This window comes from Anser cygnoides, chromosome 1 (genome assembly GCF_040182565.1).
Source record: "Anser cygnoides isolate HZ-2024a breed goose chromosome 1, Taihu_goose_T2T_genome, whole genome shotgun sequence".
In the NCBI taxonomy this organism is placed as follows: Eukaryota; Metazoa; Chordata; class Aves; order Anseriformes; family Anatidae; genus Anser; species Anser cygnoides.
The window spans coordinates 563,012-585,077 of NC_089873.1; the positions used below are offsets into that span (position 1 = coordinate 563,012).

Consider the following 22,066-nt stretch of genomic DNA (forward strand, 5'->3'; position numbering starts at 1 on the left):
GAGGCTTCTGTGGTGTCCGTATGCTTGAGGTGCTGACCTGTCTGGAGACTCAGAAGTGATCCTGAGGTAGCTGTGAGTTGGTGCCGTTTGCAGTCTTCCAGCAGCACACATGGAGGAAAGAAACCCTTCCTGACACAACGCTTTCCTTGGGAGGTTCAGCCTTTGCACATGTTTCTGAGCATGATCTTCCCATTGCCTCAGGAAGAGATCTGGTTCATTCCCCCCATCTCATTCTCTCAGTGCAGTCAGTCTGGCTCACAGAAGTCATCTCCAGCTCATGGTGGGCCAAGAACCTCAGTAGCACAAGGTTTCATCACAGTGCTAAGACTTGCCTCAAGATCATCACTGCAGAGGCCATCGTATCTTGGTGTGTTAATCTATATTGCAGTAGCGAGGCTGTTGTGCCATACACCAGACCCTCTGCTACCCATCTAGGCCTGACTTTATCTTGTGTATATTCTGGAAAGCCACACTGTCACTGTGTTGCTAGAGATAACTTCATCAACTGTACTTACATGGTAGTATAACTTGACCGGTCTCTGCAAGGAACATGCGTTTTATTTTACTTCCCGTCACGCAGAATTGTCTTGCTGCAGACTTTCTGGTGACTTGTTGTGGGGCTGCACCACCCTGCTCAGAATTTTTTTCCTAAGGTCCAAGTCCAGCCTGGATGCCCCAAGGCAGTTTGTGGCTGCTGGCTGTGCTCGTTCCATCATCTGCTACTTCCTGAAGAGTCCGGCTCACTGATCTCCAGGTGCCTTGCAAGCAGTTGTAGGCTGCTTTTTTTTTAGTTTATTTGTCATGTGAACTGGGTCCAGACCCTTCTTCCCTTCTGGTCTGAACCACCTTCCCTTTGTGGCTGCTTTCCAGGAATTACTTCCCAGCTTCCCCTAAGTAAGCTGCTGTCAGTCCTGGACCTCAGGATCCTAATTCTGCTACTCACCTTTCAAGCCTTCCTCCAGATCCTGAACACAGCCCTCTGGCAGCTGCTGCAGCCCCAGCTGCCCTGTGTTCACATTCACCACCAGTTTTCCCCTGTTTGTGGGCAGCAAGTCAAGCAGGGGGCCAGCTCTGACAACCCCCTCCAGTGTTCGTGTTAGGGGATTGTCACCAGTGGTCTGGGACCCTTCTGGATTCCCGTGATTCACTGTCTTCCCAGCAGATGTCCGGCTGGTCAGAATCCTGGAGAGGATGAGGGCTTGCGAGACTTCCCTAGCTGGTTGTGGGCAGCCTCAGCCACCACCTCCTCTCGGGTATCTGTAACAGACCCAGCGTCCCTCCCCTTCCCTGTCTGGATCCAGAGGCTCTCAGAAGGCACCGCTGTGCCTCCTCACTGCAGCACCGTGCGGTCAGGAGCTCCATCGCATGGGGACACCTCCCTGTCCTTCCTGAGCAGCCTGCAGGCAGCTGTGGCCACCTCCTGATGAATGCGGGCTGCCCTCAGTGGCTCTCGGTGAGTCTAACCGTTTCTGCGACCATGTCTAACCAGCCCTGCGACCACACCAGGACATGTAGTTCTTTCTGCTTGTTGTCCATCCTCTGGGAACCTGAATGAACCTGGCCTCTGAATGCTTGGTCCTCTGGGCAAGAATATGAATGTCCCCTGTGGACCTTTTCCTCCATACCTGTCTAATCTGTAAGCTCAGGTCCCTGTTCCCTGATGAACCTAATTTAAAATCCTTCTCTCCACATCAGCATTTGAGCTGGTCCAGGTTTTTCCTGGGTGTATCACCAGTAAGCCTTTCCTGTGACAGTAAGGTTGGCTAGGGTAATGAGCAAGGTCATAAATAAGATTCCCACCTTTTTCCAGAACAGGGTCACTCAGCAGAACTGAACACTGTCTCTTTCCTTTCCTGAGCTTTGTCCTTCCAAGTCAGAGCTCTCTCCATTTTTAAATACTCTCCATTTGACAGAAGCATCGAGGAAGATGCCCTCATCTCCTGTAGTTTGCAGCAGAGGTATCTGAGAAGGGAGGCTCTGAGTGCAAAGACTGCCTTACTGAGAGCAGCGCAGTGGAAGGCTCTGTGTGGTAGCTGGGGTGGAACTGCCAGCAGCTCTCCAGGGCTTTCAGTAGGGCTCGTGTCCTCCAGGTTGCCTTTGAGAGGCGTCTCCATTCTGAAGGGCGTCGTGTACTAACATCATTGCCAGTGCTGCAGCCTGCAGGTGAGACGCAGGGTTGGGGAGAGCAGTGCTGGAGTCTCGCTGGCTGGGAACTCAGTCTCCTGTTGCAGCTTCTTCACTTGGTGGTGCTGCATGGCAGACCCATGGACGAAGGATGCACATAAGTAGGAGAATTGAAGGAGAAGGGAAGGTTACCTGATCAGGACTGCATTTTCCTAGGAATATGGTATCCAGTGCACGTCTTCTAGGCCCTTTCACTTGGAACTGTAAGGTTTGGCAGAAGTATTGGAGTGGGGTGGGCTCTTCCCTCTCATGCTACATTCAGACAGCCTGGGTCAGTAAATGCTACAGATACTGCTAAGGCAAAAAGTGTCTGTGCTTGAGCGTTTGGATGTGCATACATCAGAGTTTGAAGTGCTTGTGGACAATGCTCTGGTTATTGACAGAAAATCTTTAAAAGGCAGGAGGAATGGATGTGGATGTTAGAATACCATCTAGTTGGGTGAAATGCAGGAGTATGAAGATGTTTCTAGCTGGGTGAAATGCAGGAGTATGAAGATGCGTTGCTTCTTGAGGGAAGCTTTCAAATTGCAAAGATAAAGGGGTTGTGCAGAGCTCAGTGGTGGGCTTTGTGAGATATCTCTGAATGAAGCAGAATTTGAATCGGGCAGATGCCGCATAGGGCACCCAAATGACTGCCTTTCCATGCTCAGCGCCAGAACAAAATGCACATGGGCAATTACACTTATGCAATTAGTGCTCACCTGCCTAGTTGGAGTCAGTGGGACAGCATCAGGCTGGGAAAGTGCCACAGTTACGGGACTAGCTGTAGATGTTTCCTGTCTGAAGGGTATAATGTCAAAGCTTTGACCTATCAGGGCATGGGATTTTGAAAGTCTTCTCTTATCTGACCAGTGCTCAAGAATACTGTCTGCAGTATCTAGCCTTCTTTACCTTCCTCTAAGCCTGACCTTCTTTAGATATTTGGATTTTAACTTGAGGAGCCTGTAAGTAGTGATGTAGACAGCCTTTGGAAGTACATTTTCATTTTATGCATGCATATGTGCATATACACGCTAAACTTATGGACATCAAATACAAATATGGATATAAATCTGTGGATATTTTCATTATATATGTCTATGCTATATAGTTGTACATAAGCATTGTTAGGAGAAAATTGAAATTAACAATTGACCTGGGATATGACTGCCCAAACAGTCAGGTGTATAGACCTCTGCCTGGTCTGGGGTAGTGCCTGTTTTGTACTGAAGAGACCCTGTTGGCTGCCTTTCCTTATGGGTAAGGAGAAAACCTCTGATGTCAGAAGTTGGTTCAGCCAGGGAGCATTTTCTGAATATCTCTTCTGTCACTAGTGAAATATTCTTGGTGTAAGATACTGTAATCTAGGATTAATTTCATTTGACACAATAAAAAAAAAAAAAGAATTGATCGCTCCGATAAAAATGTGCAGGAGTAGTAGTAGATCTGATGGTCGTGATCTGCTGTGATTTACATGTGTGGAGCATGTCAGCAAACTGCGAGCATCTCCTGAGGATGGGAGTGTCATTTTTCTGAATCTCAGAGTTTTTGATACTTGGGTATATCAATTCTACATAGTGAAGAAAATCTACAGGTTATTTGAGGACACATTGCTAAATGCAGCCCAAAAGTCAGGGGAAGAAAAAAAAAACTGCTGGGCAAGACATCGCCCCACTTCAGTGAGATAATGAAGGAGCAGTTAAATATTACTTATAGCCACAGTATCCCCTTCTTACTGGAAAGGTTAGCAAGTAAAAGAGAAGGAAATGCAGATAATTTGAGCTAAAGTACGTAGGAGGTTGATAAGGGAAGCCAAAGGAAATATCAAAGGCCAATATGTAAAAATAATAAGAAATTTTTAAGCATTAGAGGCAAAAAAAAAAAAATCCGGTAGAGATCCATTTCTATATGCAAATGATAAAATTGCATATTCTGGTGAAAAAAAAAAAAAGTAAAAATGTTCTGTTCTGAGTTTGGAACAAATCAGGAGGATGTATCTATCCATATGATGTGCTTGGAACAGAAAGTTTCCCAGCTGTAACCAAGGAGAAAGTGAGATAGTATTTGCTAAAAATAAACATACTCAAATTAACAGTCTTGAATAACATATACCCAAGTGTCTAAAAGAGCCTTGCTGAGGAGTTGTCTGAACCACTGATGTTAATACCTCAAAATCTTACTAATCTATGAAATTTCAAAGAGTTGGTAGAAGGCTGTTGCTATTCTAATACTCTGAAGGTGTAAAATAGGTGATTCAGGAAGCTTCAGCTTGTTTAGATCAACACCAGTGCTGCATAAAATAAAGAATAATTTGGAACACAACAAAGAATTAGGGAAGGAAAATACAGGTAGTAAAATACAGTGTGGTTCCACGGAAGGTGGAAATAAACCTGCTGTCCTTTCCTGACAGCATCATAGGACTGGCTGAAGTGAAGACTGTGTTTACATAGCCTGTTTTGACTTCCTTAATAGCCATGTGATTTGTGTATAAATAAATGTACGTTAAGTGGAATTAGCAGAGAGAGTATGGCTTAGATGCTTTACAAAATCATTCAGTGGTGCATTTCAGAAAGCATCTGCTAAGGAGAAGGTACCAGTGCATGGAGCCATTACCAACCAGGCTTCATTACAGATTTTTATCCCTGCAGCTCAACACTTCTATCACTGTTCCAAAATAGTGACACACAAGCTGCATTTGTAAGGACTGAAGGTGTCACGCATGGTGGGGGAATAGCTACCTGTAAAGTCACTGCTGCAGAATGGTCTGGCTTTCCTGACAAAGCAGCCATATTCCAGCAGCCCCTGCAATGTAATGTGTCTGCAAGCAAAGATTCCAGGTTACACGGTATGAGATTACCCTGGAAAATATAATTCAGCAAAAGACATGGGTTTCTCCAAGATAATTGTGTTAACATTAGCTGATTGCGTAGGATGTGGCAGAGATGTTTTGTTTGTATATGTAAAGGATAAGCTTTAAGAGTTATGTGAACTTGCATATCTAGTTGCAGCTTTGGAAGATTACTAAAGCATTACTTTGTGCAAGTAAGGAATTCACACCACGGGATGAATCTGAAGTTACTGAGTGGAATTCAAACAAGGGCCTCAAAGTGATTCACAACATGAAAAAAGGTTTGGGAGGCTTAAGGAGTCCATCTTGTTCAGCACATGAAGGCAGGAGCCCTGGTGCGCAGGTGTTTAATTCATGGAATCAGAGTGGTTTGGGTTGGAAGGGACCTTAAAGATCACCCAGCCCACCCCCTGCCACGGGCAGGTTCATCTTTCACTCGATCAGGTTTGAGTTCCATTGCCTGGTTTGTGGGGGGTCTGTTCTGGGGGTCCTGCTCGTGGCAGGTCTCAGTGTATACGCAGAAGTTCCCCTGGATAACTGTGATCATGAATTTCAGTGAAATCCTGTTTCAAAGCGTTTCTGCACCAGTACATGCTATGCCCAGAGAATGAGATTGCCTGGGAGACATGGGAAAGACAGTTTAGAGCTCAAGTTCCCAAAAGGAGTGACTTAGGATCTGGAGTATCTTGGAAGCTTTCTCCAGCATGAGAGTTTTGAAACACTGAGGGGATGAAGTTGGCGATCAGCACATGCAGTGGCATACAGGTTTGTTCCTGTTGGTGAAGATTTATTGCCCTCGGTTCCCTCTAGCAGTCTGCATCCCCTGGTTGTTGGGCCAGGTGTTCTTTGGGTAGAAGGGCATAACAAAGCTCTGGAGAAGAAGAATCTTATTTCAGGCTTCAGCGCTGGCATTCCTCTAAGAAACTCTTGCTATTCCTGGGAATTTGCACTACTGTGGTGATTTATTGAAGAGTCCAGAATCATAGAACCATTAAGGTTGGAAGAGACCTCCGTGGTCGTCTGGTCCAACCATACCCCTGCTACCAATGTCACCCAACAAACCATGTCCCTAAGCACCAGGTCCAACCTCTCCTTGAACACCCCCAGGGACGGTGACGCCACCACCTCCCTGGGCAACCCGTCCCAACGCCTGACCGCTCTTTCTGAGCAGAAATGTCTCCTCGTTTCCAACCTGAACCTCCCCTGGCACAACTTGAGGCCGTTCCCTCTGGTCCTGTCACTGGTTACCTGTGAGAAGAGGCCGACCCCAGCTCCCCACAGCTTCCTTTCAGGCAGTTGCAGAGAGCAATGAGGTCTCCCCTGAGCCTCCTCTTCTCCAGCCCAAACCCCCCCAGCTCCCTCAGCCGCTCCTCACAGGACTTGTGTCCCAGGCCCTTCCCCAGCTTCGTAGCCCTTCTCTGGACACGCTTCAGGGCCTCGACGTCCTTCTGGTAGCGAGGGGCCCAAAGCTGAACCCAGCACTCGAGGTGCGGCCTCACCAGAGCTGAGGACAGGGGGACGATCACCTCCCTGGTCCAACCTGCAGGGATAGTCATTTTATCATCCTTTAGCAATCAAACATTACATTGTCATAAACTGTTAAGCAATTCCTTTCTTGCAAGGGGGCAGTTTTCTGTTCTTTTTTTACCAACAGTCTGACTTCAGCTGGAAATACTTAGTTTGTCACATTGCTGCCACCATGCTAGGGACTGCTGAACATACCATTGGTCTCCACATAGGTCGCATCTCCTTCAGGAATTTTTCTCAAATGCTTCAGAATAGCCAGATGTGCTGAACCCAGACTTGTATCTCAGGAACTTGTGGGGACTCAGCCCACCATGTGTGCAGGCAATAACTTTCAAGGAAGCTGGGTACTGTTTTTTGTTGTCCCAAAATTTTCTGGAGATGTGGCTTTTTTTTTTTTTGGCTTTCTTTTTTTTTTTTTTGTAGCAGAGAAGTTAACCTGCTGTAAGAGGGAAACTGCTTCCAGGCATATAGTTCAGGAGCAAGATTTGGAGTAATGAAAGGTCACAGTCAGGAGTATGTTCTGGGGCTGCCAGCAGTGGTGTAAGGAGCTCTAGTGAAGAGCCGCAGTGGTAGGCAAAAATCAGTTTAGCAGTTCCCTACATTATCTAAATTATCAGTGTTCAGGACACCTGTAAGATGAATATATGAAAGAACAAAGAAGGAACAAAGCAGGGAAAGACAGGAAGGGTAAACAAATAAGAAAATTAGTCTCTTTTAAAATACGTGGTGAATTCCACCTGGAGAAAAGTAATCCAAACTCCAGATCTTCAGGGTTTTCAGACAGGGAACAAATGTGGAAAGCAGCAACACACCAGGGTTGTCAGCAAATAGCCGTGGAATGTGCCGCTGTGGTCCGTGCAGTGCTTGGTGCAGAGAAGTTGCAGAGCTGGTGCATCCCCAGCTGGTACAGCTGGGTGAGCTCTCAGCTGCTGTAGCCAGCTGATCTAGAGCAAAGGCCGTCCTCCGGTCCCCTTCTGTTGAGGCAGATTCAGCTTTCTTTGCAGCTGCTCTGGCCAGTCACTCCCTGAGTTTCAGGAACACATAGCCCTTGCCTTTCTTTTCAGAGCTTTCATCTGCTGTAGGGGTTCATTGGTCAGTCACAGGGTGGAAGTATTTGTACAATTGCTCAAATCACATAAGAGCTTATTTGGAATAATATCCACCCCTGTAGACAGCTGTGTTCAAAAAATACAAATTCAGGCTGGAAAAGCAACGTGGAGATACCAGGAGAATGAGGACGTTATCGCAGAATCAGAATCATGGAATGGTTTGGGTTGGAAGGGACCTAAAATATCATCTAATTCCAAGCCCCCTGTGGGCAGGGACACCTTGCACTACACCAGGTTGCTCACAGCCCCGTCCAGCCTGGCCTTAAACACTTCCAGGGATGGGGCATCCACAACTTCTCTGTGCAACCTGTTCCAGTGCCTCACCACCCTCATGGTAAAGAAGTTCTTCCTTATTTCTAATCTAAATCTGTTAGTTTAAAGCCATCCCCCTGCCCTACCCCTACCCCCCGGCACAGAGTCCCTCCCCAGCCCTCCTGCAGCCCCTTCGGGCCCCGGCAGCCCGCTGGGAGCTCTCCCCGGAGCCTTCTCTTCTCCAGGCTGAGCACCCCCAGCTCCCTCAGCCTGGCCCCGCAGCAGAGGGGCTCCAGCCCCTGCAGCGTCCTCGTGGCCTCCTCCGGCCTCGCTCTGCCACGTCCCTGTCCTGGTGCTGGGCCCGGAGCTGAACGCAGGCTCCAGGTGGGGTCTCAGGAGAGCGGAGCAGAGGGGAACGATCCCCTCCCTGCCCTGCTGCCCACGCGGTGCTGGTGCAGCCCAGGGTACAGTTGGCTTTCTCCTGTGACAGATTGCTAAAGTTTTGTATCCTTGTCAACTGCTGAAAGGGATCAGACTGAAAGTATGAAATGCCCTGCTGGGCCAGATTAATGGTCCATTAGCTCAGTTCCCTGTCTGTGACAGGAGCATTAGAAGATGCTCTTAAGGAGAGCACGTGTGCCCGGCCATTTTGGGTTGTCCATTCCCGTCGTGCCTTCCAGCATCCAACATCGTTGTTCTGGGGACATTAGCAGGAATGATCCTGCTCAGTCCTGTTAGTATCTGTGCATGGATCTGCTCTCCAGGTCTTCATCTAATCTCTTTCTGAATCTGACAGGACTGTCTACCGCTATGGCCTCCCATGCCCTGTATCTGGAAGACAGTTGTCTGTTGTGTAAAGAAGACTTGCTTTGTCTGTATCTGATCTGCCACTAGTTTCATTGTGAGCCCTCTCCTTCTAATGCTGCGCTATTTGGTGAAGAGCAGATCTGCATTTACTGTATCCACTGCCTTGGGTGGCTTTGTAAGCCTTGGCCATGTGTCTCTCTGAGCCTTCTCTCCAGGCTGGAGAGTCCCAGCATTCTCAGTCTCTCATCGTAGGGCAGTTGCTCCATCCCAATTTTAGCTGTCCTTCCCCAGACCTTCTCTAGCTCCACCACTTCCCCCTTGAGATGCTGATCCAGAACCACACACAGCTCTGAAGGCTTGCATGTGCAGGATCAGCACAGCCCCTAATGACATTGCCTGCCCTCTTTCCATCTCTTTTCTGATATATTTTGTTGGTTAGTGGTGTGTTTTTTTTTGGCTGCTGTTGTGCACCATGCCCATGATTTTGAGAGCTGTCAGCATCAGCTCCAAAACCTTTCTGGAGCTGTACCCACCAGCTCCATGTTCAGCATTGTGTAGCATGGTTCAGATGGATTTTCCCTAAAAGCAGTACTTTGCGTTTATCTTCACGGTGACCCATTTGCCACCTTATGCACATTCATTCAGCCTGGGAGTCCTCCTGGAGTTCATCAGCTCTGTTGCATCATTTGGCTACTCAAAAAATAGTTGCATCAGTTTATAATGTCCACAGACTTTGACATAGTGTCCTCAGATTTCTGCGCATGTATGTTTTGTAGCCACTTTCTGCATGGTTTGATTCTTGATTTGGCCTTCTTCCAGGCCAAAAGTGTATCTCCAAGAGCTGGGCATCCTCATCAGGCACATGTATCCAAGGAACTGGAAGTTTTTATCTATTGCTGGATCAAAACTAGTCATGTTTCTACCACTGTGTGTCTGATCTTTCCCATTCTGACACACCTCCCTGTTTGATGGCCAGCAAGTGCTTGGAGTGTTTAATTCAAGGGGAGGACTTCCAGCTGCCCGTCTTGAAAATTAATATCTGCACTTCACAGACTGGGACCAAAAACTGATTTTTTTGTGTGTCTCAGGCGATTCCCGTGTGTCACTCGAACGTCGTCAGACAGCCCAGGGCTGTCTGCATGACAGGGATCCTCCGTGCAGTGGGTCTGTTCAGAGAGATGAAACAGTTTGCTTTGTTCATTTCGCTGCCTCCTCTTTTTGTCTAAGTACTTTTCTTCCTCCTGTGGGAGATGGTATTGTGCTCCTGAGAATGCGTTTCTGACGTTTCAGTCTTGCTGGAAGGCGGGGGGATGTCTTGGCTAAGATATTCTCCGGGTTCAGCAGATCAGCATCGTCAGCAAACCGCAGGCTGTTCTCCCTGCCAGGCGCCTCACACCGAAGGTCTCTGGCTGTTGTGGCTTCATCCAGCAGCCTGCAGGTAGGCTGAAAGGTGCTGTCTGCTGCCAGATCTCCCGTCCCACTGCTGAGCGGGATCTCGAACCACCGGCTTACTCACTGCTAATGAGAGCTCAGCTCCTTATAGGTTATAAAACCAGCCTTGGTGTCCAGGCTCTGTGGTCTCGGAACATGCAGCTTACTGTGCCATATTGAGTCAATGCAGTTCTGAATTTATTTATGGTGCACGCAATTGTCTGACCAGTCTCCTCTGTGATTAGCTGTGCTGTATAGTTGTATGGTGTTCAGTCTTGACCTCCTGTGTTATTTTAGCCTCCTGACTGCTTTTCTTACCGGCTTTCTGCAGGATGTCATCTCCTGTGGGTCAGGTTTAGCTACAGCTTCCTGTTTTTGCAAACCTGTCTGGTTTTATTCCATCTTTCAAATAAAAGGCCTGGCAACATGTGACTAATACTTTGCGGTTGTCACTGGAAGACCTTTAATGTGCTGTTCCCTCTCTCCTAATCAGCGGCAGAGATGTTATTTTTTCCCATAGGCCAAATTATTCACATTCACACCCCAGTGATCGAGCTTTCCTTGGCAGATTTTGTAACCTAACCTGGCTCTGGCACATTTCTGGCCAGCTTGGTTGTGGCTGTGGGTTGACGTCCTTCTGGCCAAGGATGTTTCAGAGTCACAGGGTCAGGTCAGCTTCCCTGGACAAGTGTAGCGCTGAGACTTAGCGCTTACTGCCCAGCATCGTGTTTTTCTTGTCTTTTTTGGCTGGGTCCTTAGGGTGCTTCATCAGGTCAGTGTTGCTCTCTCTGCTGCTTGTTTGCTCATCAGTCAAGGAGTGCCCAGCAGTGGAGTGAAATTGTGCTGTACAACGTGAATTGGTGTCTTACGGCTTTTTTAGGAGTTGTCCATCTATGGGCACTTTTAAAACACATTGGGCAAAAAGCTATCTGGCCATGTTGGTACCTTTTTCATCCCTGGTCTCAGTAAGGTATAAACAATTGAAAATCCACATTTTCCATCTGTCATTTGAGCTGTCAGCAAAAACCTCAGCAGCCTGCCAGAATACCAACAGAATATGGATGCTTGGGTCCTGACCAGATCGTGCTTCTGCCAGGTGGAGCCACAGGAGTTAATGCTCTCCTGGAGACCACGTACTCTGGCTTCTGCCATAAGTGCTGCAACAAGATGGAGAAGAGGGTGGAAATATCACCGTTACAGCCCACAAGGTCAGAGCTTCCCACTCCTGCTTCTTTCTATTGGAGTAACCTAAAAAATCTGAACTGCTGCCCATTTGGGTGGACGTGTTTGGATGATTAAAAATGAAACAGAAAGCACAGGCGTGTTCTATCAGTATTTCTGTTCTTTATTTGGAAAGGAGCAGGGTGATGTGCCTGTATCACATGCAGATGATGAAATACTTTCCAAACCATTAGTAAGTGAAGCTGTCAGCATCTACCAGGTGGTAATTTTTCAGTTTTTGCATTTTTTAATTTTATGATACTGGGGAAATGCCAGGAGACTGGCAGAGCACTGGTGCTTAGAAGGGGCAAGAGAGATTATCCATTGAATTATAAAATTGTGAGCCTGGTACCAGTTTCTTGCAAAAATGGACACGCTGATACTGTAGGCAGTTGGTAAAGAATTAAAGAGTAGAATATAATTAACACCAGAAAATCCCATAAAACAAATTTAATTTCCTTCTCTGAGATGTCAGATTTGTTTGATAAAGATAACTGTTCAGATGTAATAGAGTTTTATGGGGGCCTTTGTTTACTACTGTATAACATACCCATTACAAAGTCCGTGGTGTACGAAATCAGTGGAGCGCATGTTAAGTGGTTCACAAATTTGCTAAATGACAGGTCTTGACAAGTAATTGTCAGTGAGAAATCATCGCTGGCTGGTGCTTCTAGTGGTCTCTCCAGGATTTAGTTCAAGACCTGATGCTACTCAGTGCTTTCATAAACGTTTTAGAAATGAACCTGAAATCACTGCTAATTAAATGTATGGTGACCCACGGGCTGAAGTGTTTGGGCAGGCGGGAGCAGGGCTGTCTGCAGAGGGAGGAACCGGGATGGATCAGCCCCACGAGGCTCTGCCTCCTGCGCAGAGCTGCAGGCAGGGGCAGCGGCCAGGGGCCGGTGGCTCTGAAGGTGCGGGGAGCAGGGGGAGGGAGGGCCTTAGATGAAAGAAGCAGGGCAAAAAGGGGGCTGGCACTGGAAGGTGCCGTGCAGCCCCAGAGTCTGCTGTTTAGATGTGTTTCGAAAAACCACATTGCTTGCAAGGGATAACTCATGAAGTGGTTCAGGACTGGGAGAAAATGCAGGGTAACCACGCTGCAGAATTCACTCCGTTCAATACAGCTGATCCAAAAAGAAGGTTTAGAGGTGATTTAACTAGAGTAGGCTGGTAAGTTCATCAAAATCCTATTATTTGAGGAAAACCTATATTTTCATGAAAGTTGAATAAGAGAAATAGTTGAAATAAAATGAGTATTTCAAAAGCTTTGTATCTTAGAAAATCTTGATGTTCTGTTTCAGAACTGACTTCAGTGCATTTTCTTTTTTGTATTTTTTATGGTGTTTCACAGAAGACCGCACGACGGCTCATGAATTACAAGTGTTATAATAACCTACATAGTTCTAATTATGTAAACAGCAACATTCACCCAAATTAGTATTAATAAAAACACCTTAGACCTTAAGATGAAACATCTCCAGCTGGAGTTGGAACAAATGCAAAGGAAACATTCTTGAAATGTCAAAGTTTCCTCCATCCAGGCCAGTTCTGCATTTCAGTTGTACTTCTGTTCAGAGAGGGTGAGGTCCAGAGGATGAGGCCGGTAGTGAGGAAGGTGCTGCACAATAAGGAAAGGCGTCACGAGAACCAGCGGCTGAAGTTTGATTTCATGCTAGTTTAATATAGGGACTGGGGGGTAAGCAGTGGCAGTTACCAAGCAGTTGGAACATTCAGGGGTAGGGCTTAAATTCTTCATCTCCTGGTGTCTTTGAGTAGAGACCTGAAGCCTCTGGCGTGCAACAGCCTGGATATAAAGCTTCTGATCTTGAAATTATGGGCAACCTAACTACGGTCATTACCTATCTTTTGAGTGGTTCACTTCTGGTAACATAAATATTAGTGTAAATATTAACACAAGTGCTTCTGTTTTTGCCGTAGCCCTGCCCATAGAAAATCACTTGTCTCTTATTTGCCATCATTCATTATCTTGTATCCAGAGTAATAGCAGTCCTAGAATATACAGCACATTTCAAAAGTGAATGCAGAAGTGTGCAAACCTGTTTTTTTTTTAACAAAGGGTGGGTAGCCCTAGCCACCGAAGTTGAGACCAGAAGGCAGAGGTTCTGCTGCCTGGCGGCTGCCCCACCGTGTGCTGCTTGCACCGGCCGGGCGCAGCTCCCCCGGCTTCTCTAGCACGCTGGGGCTGCTGGCACCCAGCACCTCACCAGGCAGCCTAAATGCCTGAGTGTGCTCGGCCACGCAGACAGGCGGCTGCTTCTGTGTTGTGACATCCATCGGCCTTGCCCTCTCTCTTTGTCAAGAGCCATCTCTGTACTGGACCGTTTCTCTTTTTGTAGGTGAATGGTGTGAACGTGGTGAAGGTGGGGCACAAGCAGGTGGTCTCGCTCATCCGGCAAGGGGGGAATCACCTGGTGATGAAAGTTGTTTCCGTCAGCCGCAAGCCAGAATCAGAAGAAGTTGTTCGGAAAAAGGGTAAGTGCAGAGCTTGGCGGTGCTGTGAGCAGGAGGGCTGGCATTGTCAGGGCATGAGTGGGCTCAGAGAAGCCGTGGCCATGCCGGGAGGAGCTGCGGCGTGGAGCAGCCGTGCCGGGAGGACGCTGCAGCACTGCGGCTGCTGGGAGCGGAGAGCGCTGCGTGTGGGAGCCCTGCTTGTCCTCGCAGCACGGACACCCGGACATGTGTGGGGAGTGGTGCAGTGGGGATGGCTGAGGGTGGAGAGGCTGACAGAGCTCTGCTGCTGAAGGGGAAGCCAGGCACAGCTGGCAGCTGCTGGCCAGGCCTCCTGCAGGCCCACCGTTGCCGGGCTGCAGCGCTCCGGCAGCGCTGCTCTCGCTCCAGAGCTCGGTGCTCTCGATGGAGCAGGACGCCAGCTCCTCCGTGGAGCCGAGCCGCTGCTGGGCCCCGTCTGGGCACTGACCTCTAGTGCCAGCGGCAGCCTGTCCCTGGAGCCGGGGCTCCCCCAGCCTCGAGGGGTGTCATGGCACAGAACTTCCCCCGCCCTGCACTGGGTGGGAAGCAGCCCCCGCAGGGGTGGGGGCTGCCCCTGCAAAGCACAGGGCTGTCCTGGAGGACTGACCTGGTGGGGATGCGGGGGATGCCAGGGTGGAGGACGGCCTCCAAGTTGTGCAGGGGGGTGATGGGATGGAGCTTGTCCTCCCTGGAGGGGATGGGAGCTGTCCGCGGGCTGGGGGCTCCTGGGGGCATGGCCAGTCCTGAGGCTGCCCGGCCGCTCCGGGGAGCACAGGCGGCCATGGAGCCCCCTGCTTTGGGCCTTTGCCCCGTTTTCCCCAGGCGCTGAGGGCAGAGGTGAGACCCTCTGCCAGACGGCGGCCAAGGGGGCGGGCTGATGTGCTCATGGGGCAGGGCAGCCCTCAGGATAGGGGCAGCCAACAGTGGAGGGCAGGGGCACATCTGGAGGGGCGCAGCCAGCTGTGCATGGCAGGGCACATCGTGGCACACAGCTGCGCAGGGCAGGGGCGCGCTGGGAGCAGCCGGCACAGGGCAGGCTCTCCCTGCCCGGCCCTGCTCTCACCTGCGTGGGGCCACGTGTGGGGAGGTGCCTGCGGGGCCGTGGTGGTTTTGGGGAGCGGGGACAGCAGAGGGGCGCTCCCAGCCCGGCACACCGGGAGTGGGGGAGGGAGGCAGCTCTGCACGCTGGCACCAAGCGCTGTAATTACATTGTCGCTGCACAAAAGCATGAGCTGTGGGAAAGGCTGAGGCTTGGGAACCGGTGCCGGGACCACCTCTGGTGCCACTCACTGCTTCTAATGCTCCCAGCCCCATAGCTGGTGAGCAGCCCCCGGTCGCTGCTGGCGCCCCGAGCCATGCCCGCGGAGCTGCACGGCCGCTGCCCCAACACGGGGCCCAGGGACTGGGGCCGAGCCCCACTGCTGCCGTCCGGCAGGGCCCGGCTGTGGTGCCGCGGGATGGGGCGCACCCCGGCCCTCCCGGCTGGGGCCTTTTTTTCCTGCGGGTGATGGAGGCCTGTGTGGGACTGGCGTTTTCTGTCTGAATCCGCCCCTGTTGGGGTCTCTGATGCAGGCAGCGCCAGCACCAGCCTGAAGCTCTGGTTGCCATGGCAATGCTTGAGCGTTGAAGCCAGTATTGTCACAGCGCGAGCGCGAGGAGGAGGCACCGAAGTGAAGAGGAAGAGCCTTCAACTCGTCCCTGTGCCGGTGGGCTCGTGGCATGGAGCGCCTCCGGGGCGGACCCGCAGGCCGGCCTGGCTAGGGACCCCCGGGCAGCCCCGCGCCCCAGCACAGCGCCCGCCGGCCATGTGCCGCTGCCCGGCACGGAGCCGGCCGCCTCCAGAGCTTCGCTAGGGCAGCAGGAGCCTCACCCGTCCTGGATACGGCCCCAGCCAGCAGAGACGAGGGTGGGTGGGCTGCGTTTCGCTGGGGGACGCGCCGCGCCGAGGCGGGGATGAGAGACTGAGAATCAGGCCTCCTGGACTTGCTTCTCCCTCCTACCCCTCCACCCATGGCGAGTGTGGAGGGGAAGCAGCCATCAAAGCTGTGCGCTGAGTCCCGCAGGCAGGCAGCCAGCTGCCTGAGACAGATTTAATTCGCGAGAGGCTTTCATAGCCATAGCATCTCCGGTAGCGGCAGGGGGGCAGGAGCAGCCCGGGGACATGACTTGGACTCTCTTCCGCTGAGGGCTGTGGGAGCCTGGGCAGCGTGCACGTGCCTGCGGCAGCCTCTAGCCCCTCCGCGCCGGGGCCTGCCCCAAGCCCTCGGGACCGTGCGACCGAGACGATGAAGAAGTTTGCCTCCACGCGCAGCCTCAATAAGATTCTGCAGCAGTGCGACTCCTCATCCCGCGAGTACGAGGAGATCCAGGCTGTGGAGAAGAAGTGGCACCTGCATCTGGCCACTCCTCGTAAGTTCCTGGACAAGAAATGCAAAATGCCGTCTCTCTTCCTTTCAGCTCCGCCGCCTCCCAAGAGAGCGCCCAGCACCACCCTGACGCTGCGGTCCAAGTCCATGACAGCCGAGCTGGAGGAGCTGGGTAAGCGGCGGCGCGGGGCTCGCGCCTGCATGCGGAGGAGCATGACGAGCATGCGGGGGCTGGGGCGAGAGCAGGCAGCACGCACAGCATCCATTTTCCTGAGGGGTGCATGAACGTGAGCTCGCGGCGACGCGCTCCTCCCGTACCGACGTCCCTGCTGTGCTGTGCAGGGCGCGGGGGGCCAAGTGCCCGCAGGACCCCCACAGAGCCAGACCAGCTCCTCGGTGCCACCTCAGCAGGCAGATGGACTGGGACAGGGCGCTGGGAGCCTCTGTGCGCATGCAGAGAGGCTCACCTCCCCCGTGCCCCGTCCTTCGGGCACCCTGCGCCTCACATGCGCCGAGCAGCCTATTGTTTTTATTTTCCTCTACCTCTAGGCAGATAGCACATGCTGCAAGATTAGCTGGCATCCCCCCGGGCTGCCCTCCTCCCTTACACACACACATGCACATGCACACACGCTCACACGCTCACACGATCTGCTGTCACTACAGAGCCTACCCACGTTTCCAGATGCTTTAGCATCCCAGCTTGCAGCTCCATGTTCCTGTGTTCTCTCAGAGCGGCTCCACCCGCCCCCTCCGTCCTCACATCCAGGTACCCTGTGATGGAGCCCCGTGCTCTTCCCTTGTATTGACATCCCTGCCGAGCCCACGCCTTTGCAGTGTCCTGGCCTGCCCCCATAGCATCCCACCTGCCCAGGGCTGCAGGGCTGTCAGCGTTCATGCCCCCCCAAAGTGCAGTCTGTTTGCTGCACATGGGCTCGTGTGCCCGTCTCGCAGCACCCCGTCCCCGTGTGTGGCAGAGGCCACAGGGCCCTGGGCAGGGGGCTCGGTGGAGGTGTGGGTGCCGGCACTGAACAGGCAGGCTGGCTGGCAGGAGGGCTGCGTCACGGTCATCCCATGTCCCGCCTGGCACTAAGAGGTGCAGGGCAGTCTCCACCCTCATTTTGGAGAGCTCAGGGTGCAGTTGTGCTACACACGTGTGTGGCACCGCTGAGAGCGGCTGTGCAGGGCAGACGTGGAGCGAGCCGAGCGTTCTGCAAGCCCACGGTGAGAGCCCCGGCAGAGCCACTGAGCGAGCCTTGCACAGCATTGCTGGCTGCTCTGGCTCCTGCTTCTGCTCGCTGTGCTGAGCTCTTTGCCATGCGAGAATGTGGTGGTGTGCACAGCTGTGCTCACTGGCCACAGCACAGAGCCTGCGCGTGGCACACTGCTCTCCTGCCGAGAGGAGACCTGCTGGGAGAGAGAAACCTGGGCACAGACCCAGCGCCTCCCTTCGTCAGGGCGTTGGGGGAAGGTCCGTGACCTTCCTCGCTCTGCTCTGCTCCCTGTGCTACACGCATGACCAGGCCTTATAGCCTGCGGGGTTCTGAAGAAGGGAGACCTAGAGGGTTAGGGTTCACCCTCAAACATAGGCTTGAAGAGAAATCATAGTATCCAAGGGTTCACATCAACTGCTTGATGGCCGTTGTGATTTTATGCTGAGCCCCCAGCCTTGTTTCTCACCCTAAGCTGTTCCTTGCTTTCCCAGACTCTTTATTACTAAGCTCAAAGGCTCTGTGTTTAGTAGTAGCCATTAGGAAAAGATTTAGAACAGCCCATTTATTCTACTTTTTGTTCTTCCCTTTGCACAGACACTGCACAGGCCCTGGGGTTGATATTTTTACTCCCAGTTACTGGTCCTGAAGACAGTTTCTAGCTGGCGTGATAGGTGTTTTCTTGCGCAGGCATCCTGTTGCCTCTGGGAAAACGTGTTCCCAGCTGCACGGGCCCATCTTTGGCGACCACCAGCCCAGGTCAAAGCCAGGCTTTACGCAGGCGCCTTGGCAGGGGGACAGACACAAACCATGGCGCTTTGTCTTACACCTGCACACACACCTGGCTGTGGGGCGTGGGACATCACCATGGGACAACCTGTACACGCGTGAGGGCATGGGGCACAACTTGCATGTGTTTTGACAAGCACAGCTGCCAGGTGTGAGGGGAAGGGATACAAGCTCATGGAATGGGAAGTCACAAAAAGCTAAGAAATATCTCTGCCAGAGAATATATTAAAGGGGAGACCTCTGGGTCTCCCTGAGGAGTGTGCATCTAGATGCTGCCTCTCTTCTACCTGGAGAGGGACTGGGAGTGACAACTGCCTCATTCTCCCACGAGAGGAATCTGTAGACAATGCCTGGTCTTGGTCACGATGTCTTCCAGGAGACTTTAGCAGTTAGTCCTTATTTCATGTCTTGTGGGTCAGGGAGCATGTTGCAGCCAGTCCCACCATGCCTCTCCAAGGAGCCTGGCATAGGGAAGGTGGGGTTGTTTCTCCTCCCTCACTTTGTCTGCTGGTGGTTGACCTCTCCTGCTTTTACTGCAAAGGGCACGTTTCCATGCAGGTCAGCATGCCCACACCTCAGCGGTGTGCAGGTTCAGAGCCTGGTCTCCTTTTCTGAGGGGAAGATGGTGTTAGTGCGTGGGCCATTTCCACCTGCAGCTTCTTCAGGGGAGATTTGTTGGACGGGCCCTGCCTCTTCTTCCTTGAAGCCTGTCCCTGTCCTGCAGCTTACCATACATGCCATGTGCCCACAGTGATACCTTAAAATTTCCTGTGCTGCACGTTGTGCCAATCCCCTTAGAAAAGCAGATTTCCAGCAAGCTGCTAACAAAGAAAGCACTGCTGTCCTGCAGTCCTTGCTTTTGTTGGATGCAGTTAAAACATCTGGAGGAAGCTGTCCTCGGGAGGCTTGTAGGCTGTGGTCTCTTTGCAGTGAGCAGGGAGGGATCAATGACTTTCACACCAGTTTCTCCATGGCACCAGAGGGCAGCGCCAGGGGTGCATGTGGTGCTGCACCTCTCGCCTGCCCGCAGCCATGCACTGCCTGAGCCGTAACACTGAGAGCCCCGCAGCGAGCGGCCTCAGACAGACACACGCTGGACCATCAGGGCCGGATCCTGTCAGCATGCCGGGAGGCAAGAGTGTGGGGATGAGACACAGAAGGCAGAGAGCGAGGCTAGAGCTGGGGATGGAAGCAGGAACTGTGCATGCCATTCATGTGTTGTGTTTTGTTTCTTGATTCCAAGCCTCCATGCGGAGAAGAAAAGGGGGTGAGTGAAAACGCACATCCTGGGGCTCATCCCTTCCCTGTCAGTGCCCAGCAAGCCCCCCAGTCCTTGCCACAGGGACAGTCACGGGAAAGCTTATTCTGAAGGCAGGCAGAGCTCTGGGCACGGACAGCAATTTCTGTTTGTCAGCCAGGCCCCATGAATGTCCAGCTCTGGCTTCCTCGGGGTGTCACGCTTGCTTTGGGTGCACTCCACAGTGGAAATACCCTGTACAGGAACGTCCCCACATCTGGGGTCCTCCAGTGCAGCCTCCTTCAGCCCCTGGGTCAGGACGCCGCGGTTCGGTCAGGCAAAGTCACAGCCATGCTGTGCAGGAGCTGCCTCTGCTGCGCTCCCTGCGAGCTGTCCTGCTGCTGCCAGCGCTCCGGCACCCAGGGAGCACCTGGAGACCTGCTCTGCGAGCGGGGTGTGAAGGCAGCTCGGAGGGCATCCCCCGGTTAGCTGGAGAGGAGCTAGGCAGGTAGAGGAGGTTTGGGGAGAGGGCCATCCGCCCTGAAGGCCGTGTTCGCAGTGCCCAAGCTGGCTGGGGTGAGGCTGGTTGCAGCATGGGCGTGTGGATGAAAGCTGCACTGTGCGGTGTCCACGGGGACACGGCACAAGGGACGGCACAAAGACAGAGCCAAGCGAGAAGGCCCATCCCATGGCAGCCCACTGCTCCGCGTGTCTCCAGCACGGGGCTGTGGGCAGCCTGCAGGCCTGACCCCAGCTCTTTGCCTTTTGGCAGCCAAATTCTGGTCTGATAACCTGAACCTACAGAAAGGTGGGAGATCTGCTCTTCTACCCTAACAGAGATAGCAGAGAAGCTGAATGGGGCTGGCAAGTGGGAGGTCTCCCAGGGACCTCCCCTGACCTCTCTACTGAGCAGATCTGCTGGCACTCAGAGGTGGAGGCACTGCAGAAGTCCCATGCCTCGGTGACTGGCAGGAGGTCGCCAGGGCTGTGCTGGCATGGAAGCTGGCAGTCCCCATTCCTGGAGGGTCCCTATGCCTCAGGGCAGCTACAGCGCTGCCACATCTCCCACCCCAGCAGCCTGGAGCCACATGAGGATGCACTCTGCTGGTATTAAAAGACAAAAAGCAGAATAAAACCAACCAGTGAGGTAGATGGAGAGGGCTGCACATTGCTGTTATTCCTGTCACAGCACTGAGATCCCCCGGAGCTCCCCAGAGCAGCTTCCAGAAACACCCATGGGCGTGTTTCCAGCATGTGGTCCTTTAAAAGCAGCCTGTGGCCCATCCTGCCTTCAGGCTTTGCTGTTGGAGGTCCTCACGGTGGTCACTTAGCAGTGTGTGGCAGCACGGGGAGAGCAGGCTCCCACCGCACCGCTGGGAGGTGGCGGCTCAGGCCGAGCCACCTGAGCCTCGTGCGGTGACTGCACCACGAGGGCTGCACGGCTCTGAGGGAGAGGAACTGCGAGATGCCCCAGAGACAGGGACGGGCTGCATGGCTGCACCAGGGGGTCTGCTACAAAGCCCCGGAGGTTTTGTGCCGAGGAAATCCAGCAGCTGGCCTGAGCGGCTTCCCTGGAGCTCCTTCGTCTCAGGGCCATGGGTGCCTGCCACCAAGGCTGTTGGTGTCAGAGGGCACGTGAGTCCCCTTGGCAAAGACCACTTGCCTCCTGTGTTTGCACAGGGCTCGCTCCTCCAGCGACTGGACTCATTTTTAGTTTTATAACTGGAGAATGCTGTCATACAAAGACAGGTGGACAGCTGCTGTGACCACAGGGTGCAGAGGTGCTGAGGCTGGCCTGTGAGTCACACCAGCCCCGGGCAGGGGTTTGTAGGATGGTCAGAGCTCTCCAGGTCACTTGGGTCACTAGGATCAGCAGCTCCCACACCACACTGGTGGCATTTCGCAGTCCTAACTGGACCAGCCAGGCTGGGAGGAGCCGAGAAGGTTGCAAGCCTTTCCCTGACCTCAGGCAGAGCTCGTCAGCCTTACGGGACAAATGCTGCACGTGGTTCCCCCTCTCCCTGTGCAGTTTACTGGAACTGTGGGTTAGCTGTGCCATGGGGGTAGAGTCATCCAGTCTTCGTGATGCCAAGACAGACCTGTAAGCCTCAGCACAGCACCGTACCAATGTGGTGGCCACACTTCAGAGCCAGCTGTCCTCAGAAGGTAGAGCTGGCACAGTTTGTGACATGGAGCTGACAGAGAGAACCCTGCCAGGCCCCAGCAGCCGTAGGAGTTGGAGTGGCCCAACCCGAACGAATCCTGCACGGGCCGAGCGCCAGCCCAGCAGGCTTCGTTAGCTCGGCTCTGCTGGACCCTGTCTGGCTGCATGTGGAGGAAGCTCAGAAAGGGTCAGTGGTGATGGTGGCCAGCGCCTGCCTGCTGCCCTTTACAATGTCCTTTGTTTCAGGATGTCTTAGTACCCCTGGCAGGTAGTCCCAGTGGCAGCCTGAGCCTGGCGCCGTGTCTGAGGGGGTAATTGGTCCCTCCTGGCACGAGTGGTGTGGGAAGTGCAGAATGACGCAGCTCTGTGGGTTTGCAGCGATGGGGCAGATCTGAGGTTAGGCAGGAGCTGGGTCGGGATCTGGTCTTGTAAGGGTAACCAGGGTCAGACG

General features: G+C 52.6%; 1 protein-coding gene across 4 annotated transcripts in view; it reads left to right on the forward strand.

Annotated features, from left to right (window-relative positions):
• SHANK3 (SH3 and multiple ankyrin repeat domains 3) overlaps positions 1-22,066 on the forward strand; it is a 390,143-nt gene that overhangs the window by 320,539 nt on the left and 47,538 nt on the right. For 3 of the 4 annotated variants that reach the window (XM_066992893.1, XM_066992848.1, XM_066992765.1), the window contains exons 18-20: positions 13,716-13,851; positions 16,306-16,386; positions 19,458-19,481. In XM_066992893.1, the coding sequence (XP_066848994.1) occupies positions 13,716-13,851; positions 16,306-16,386; positions 19,458-19,481 (241 nt within the window). The remainder of the gene's footprint in view (positions 1-13,715; positions 13,852-16,305; positions 16,387-19,457; positions 19,482-22,066) is intronic. The other variant, XM_066992809.1, reaches the window with a different exon arrangement.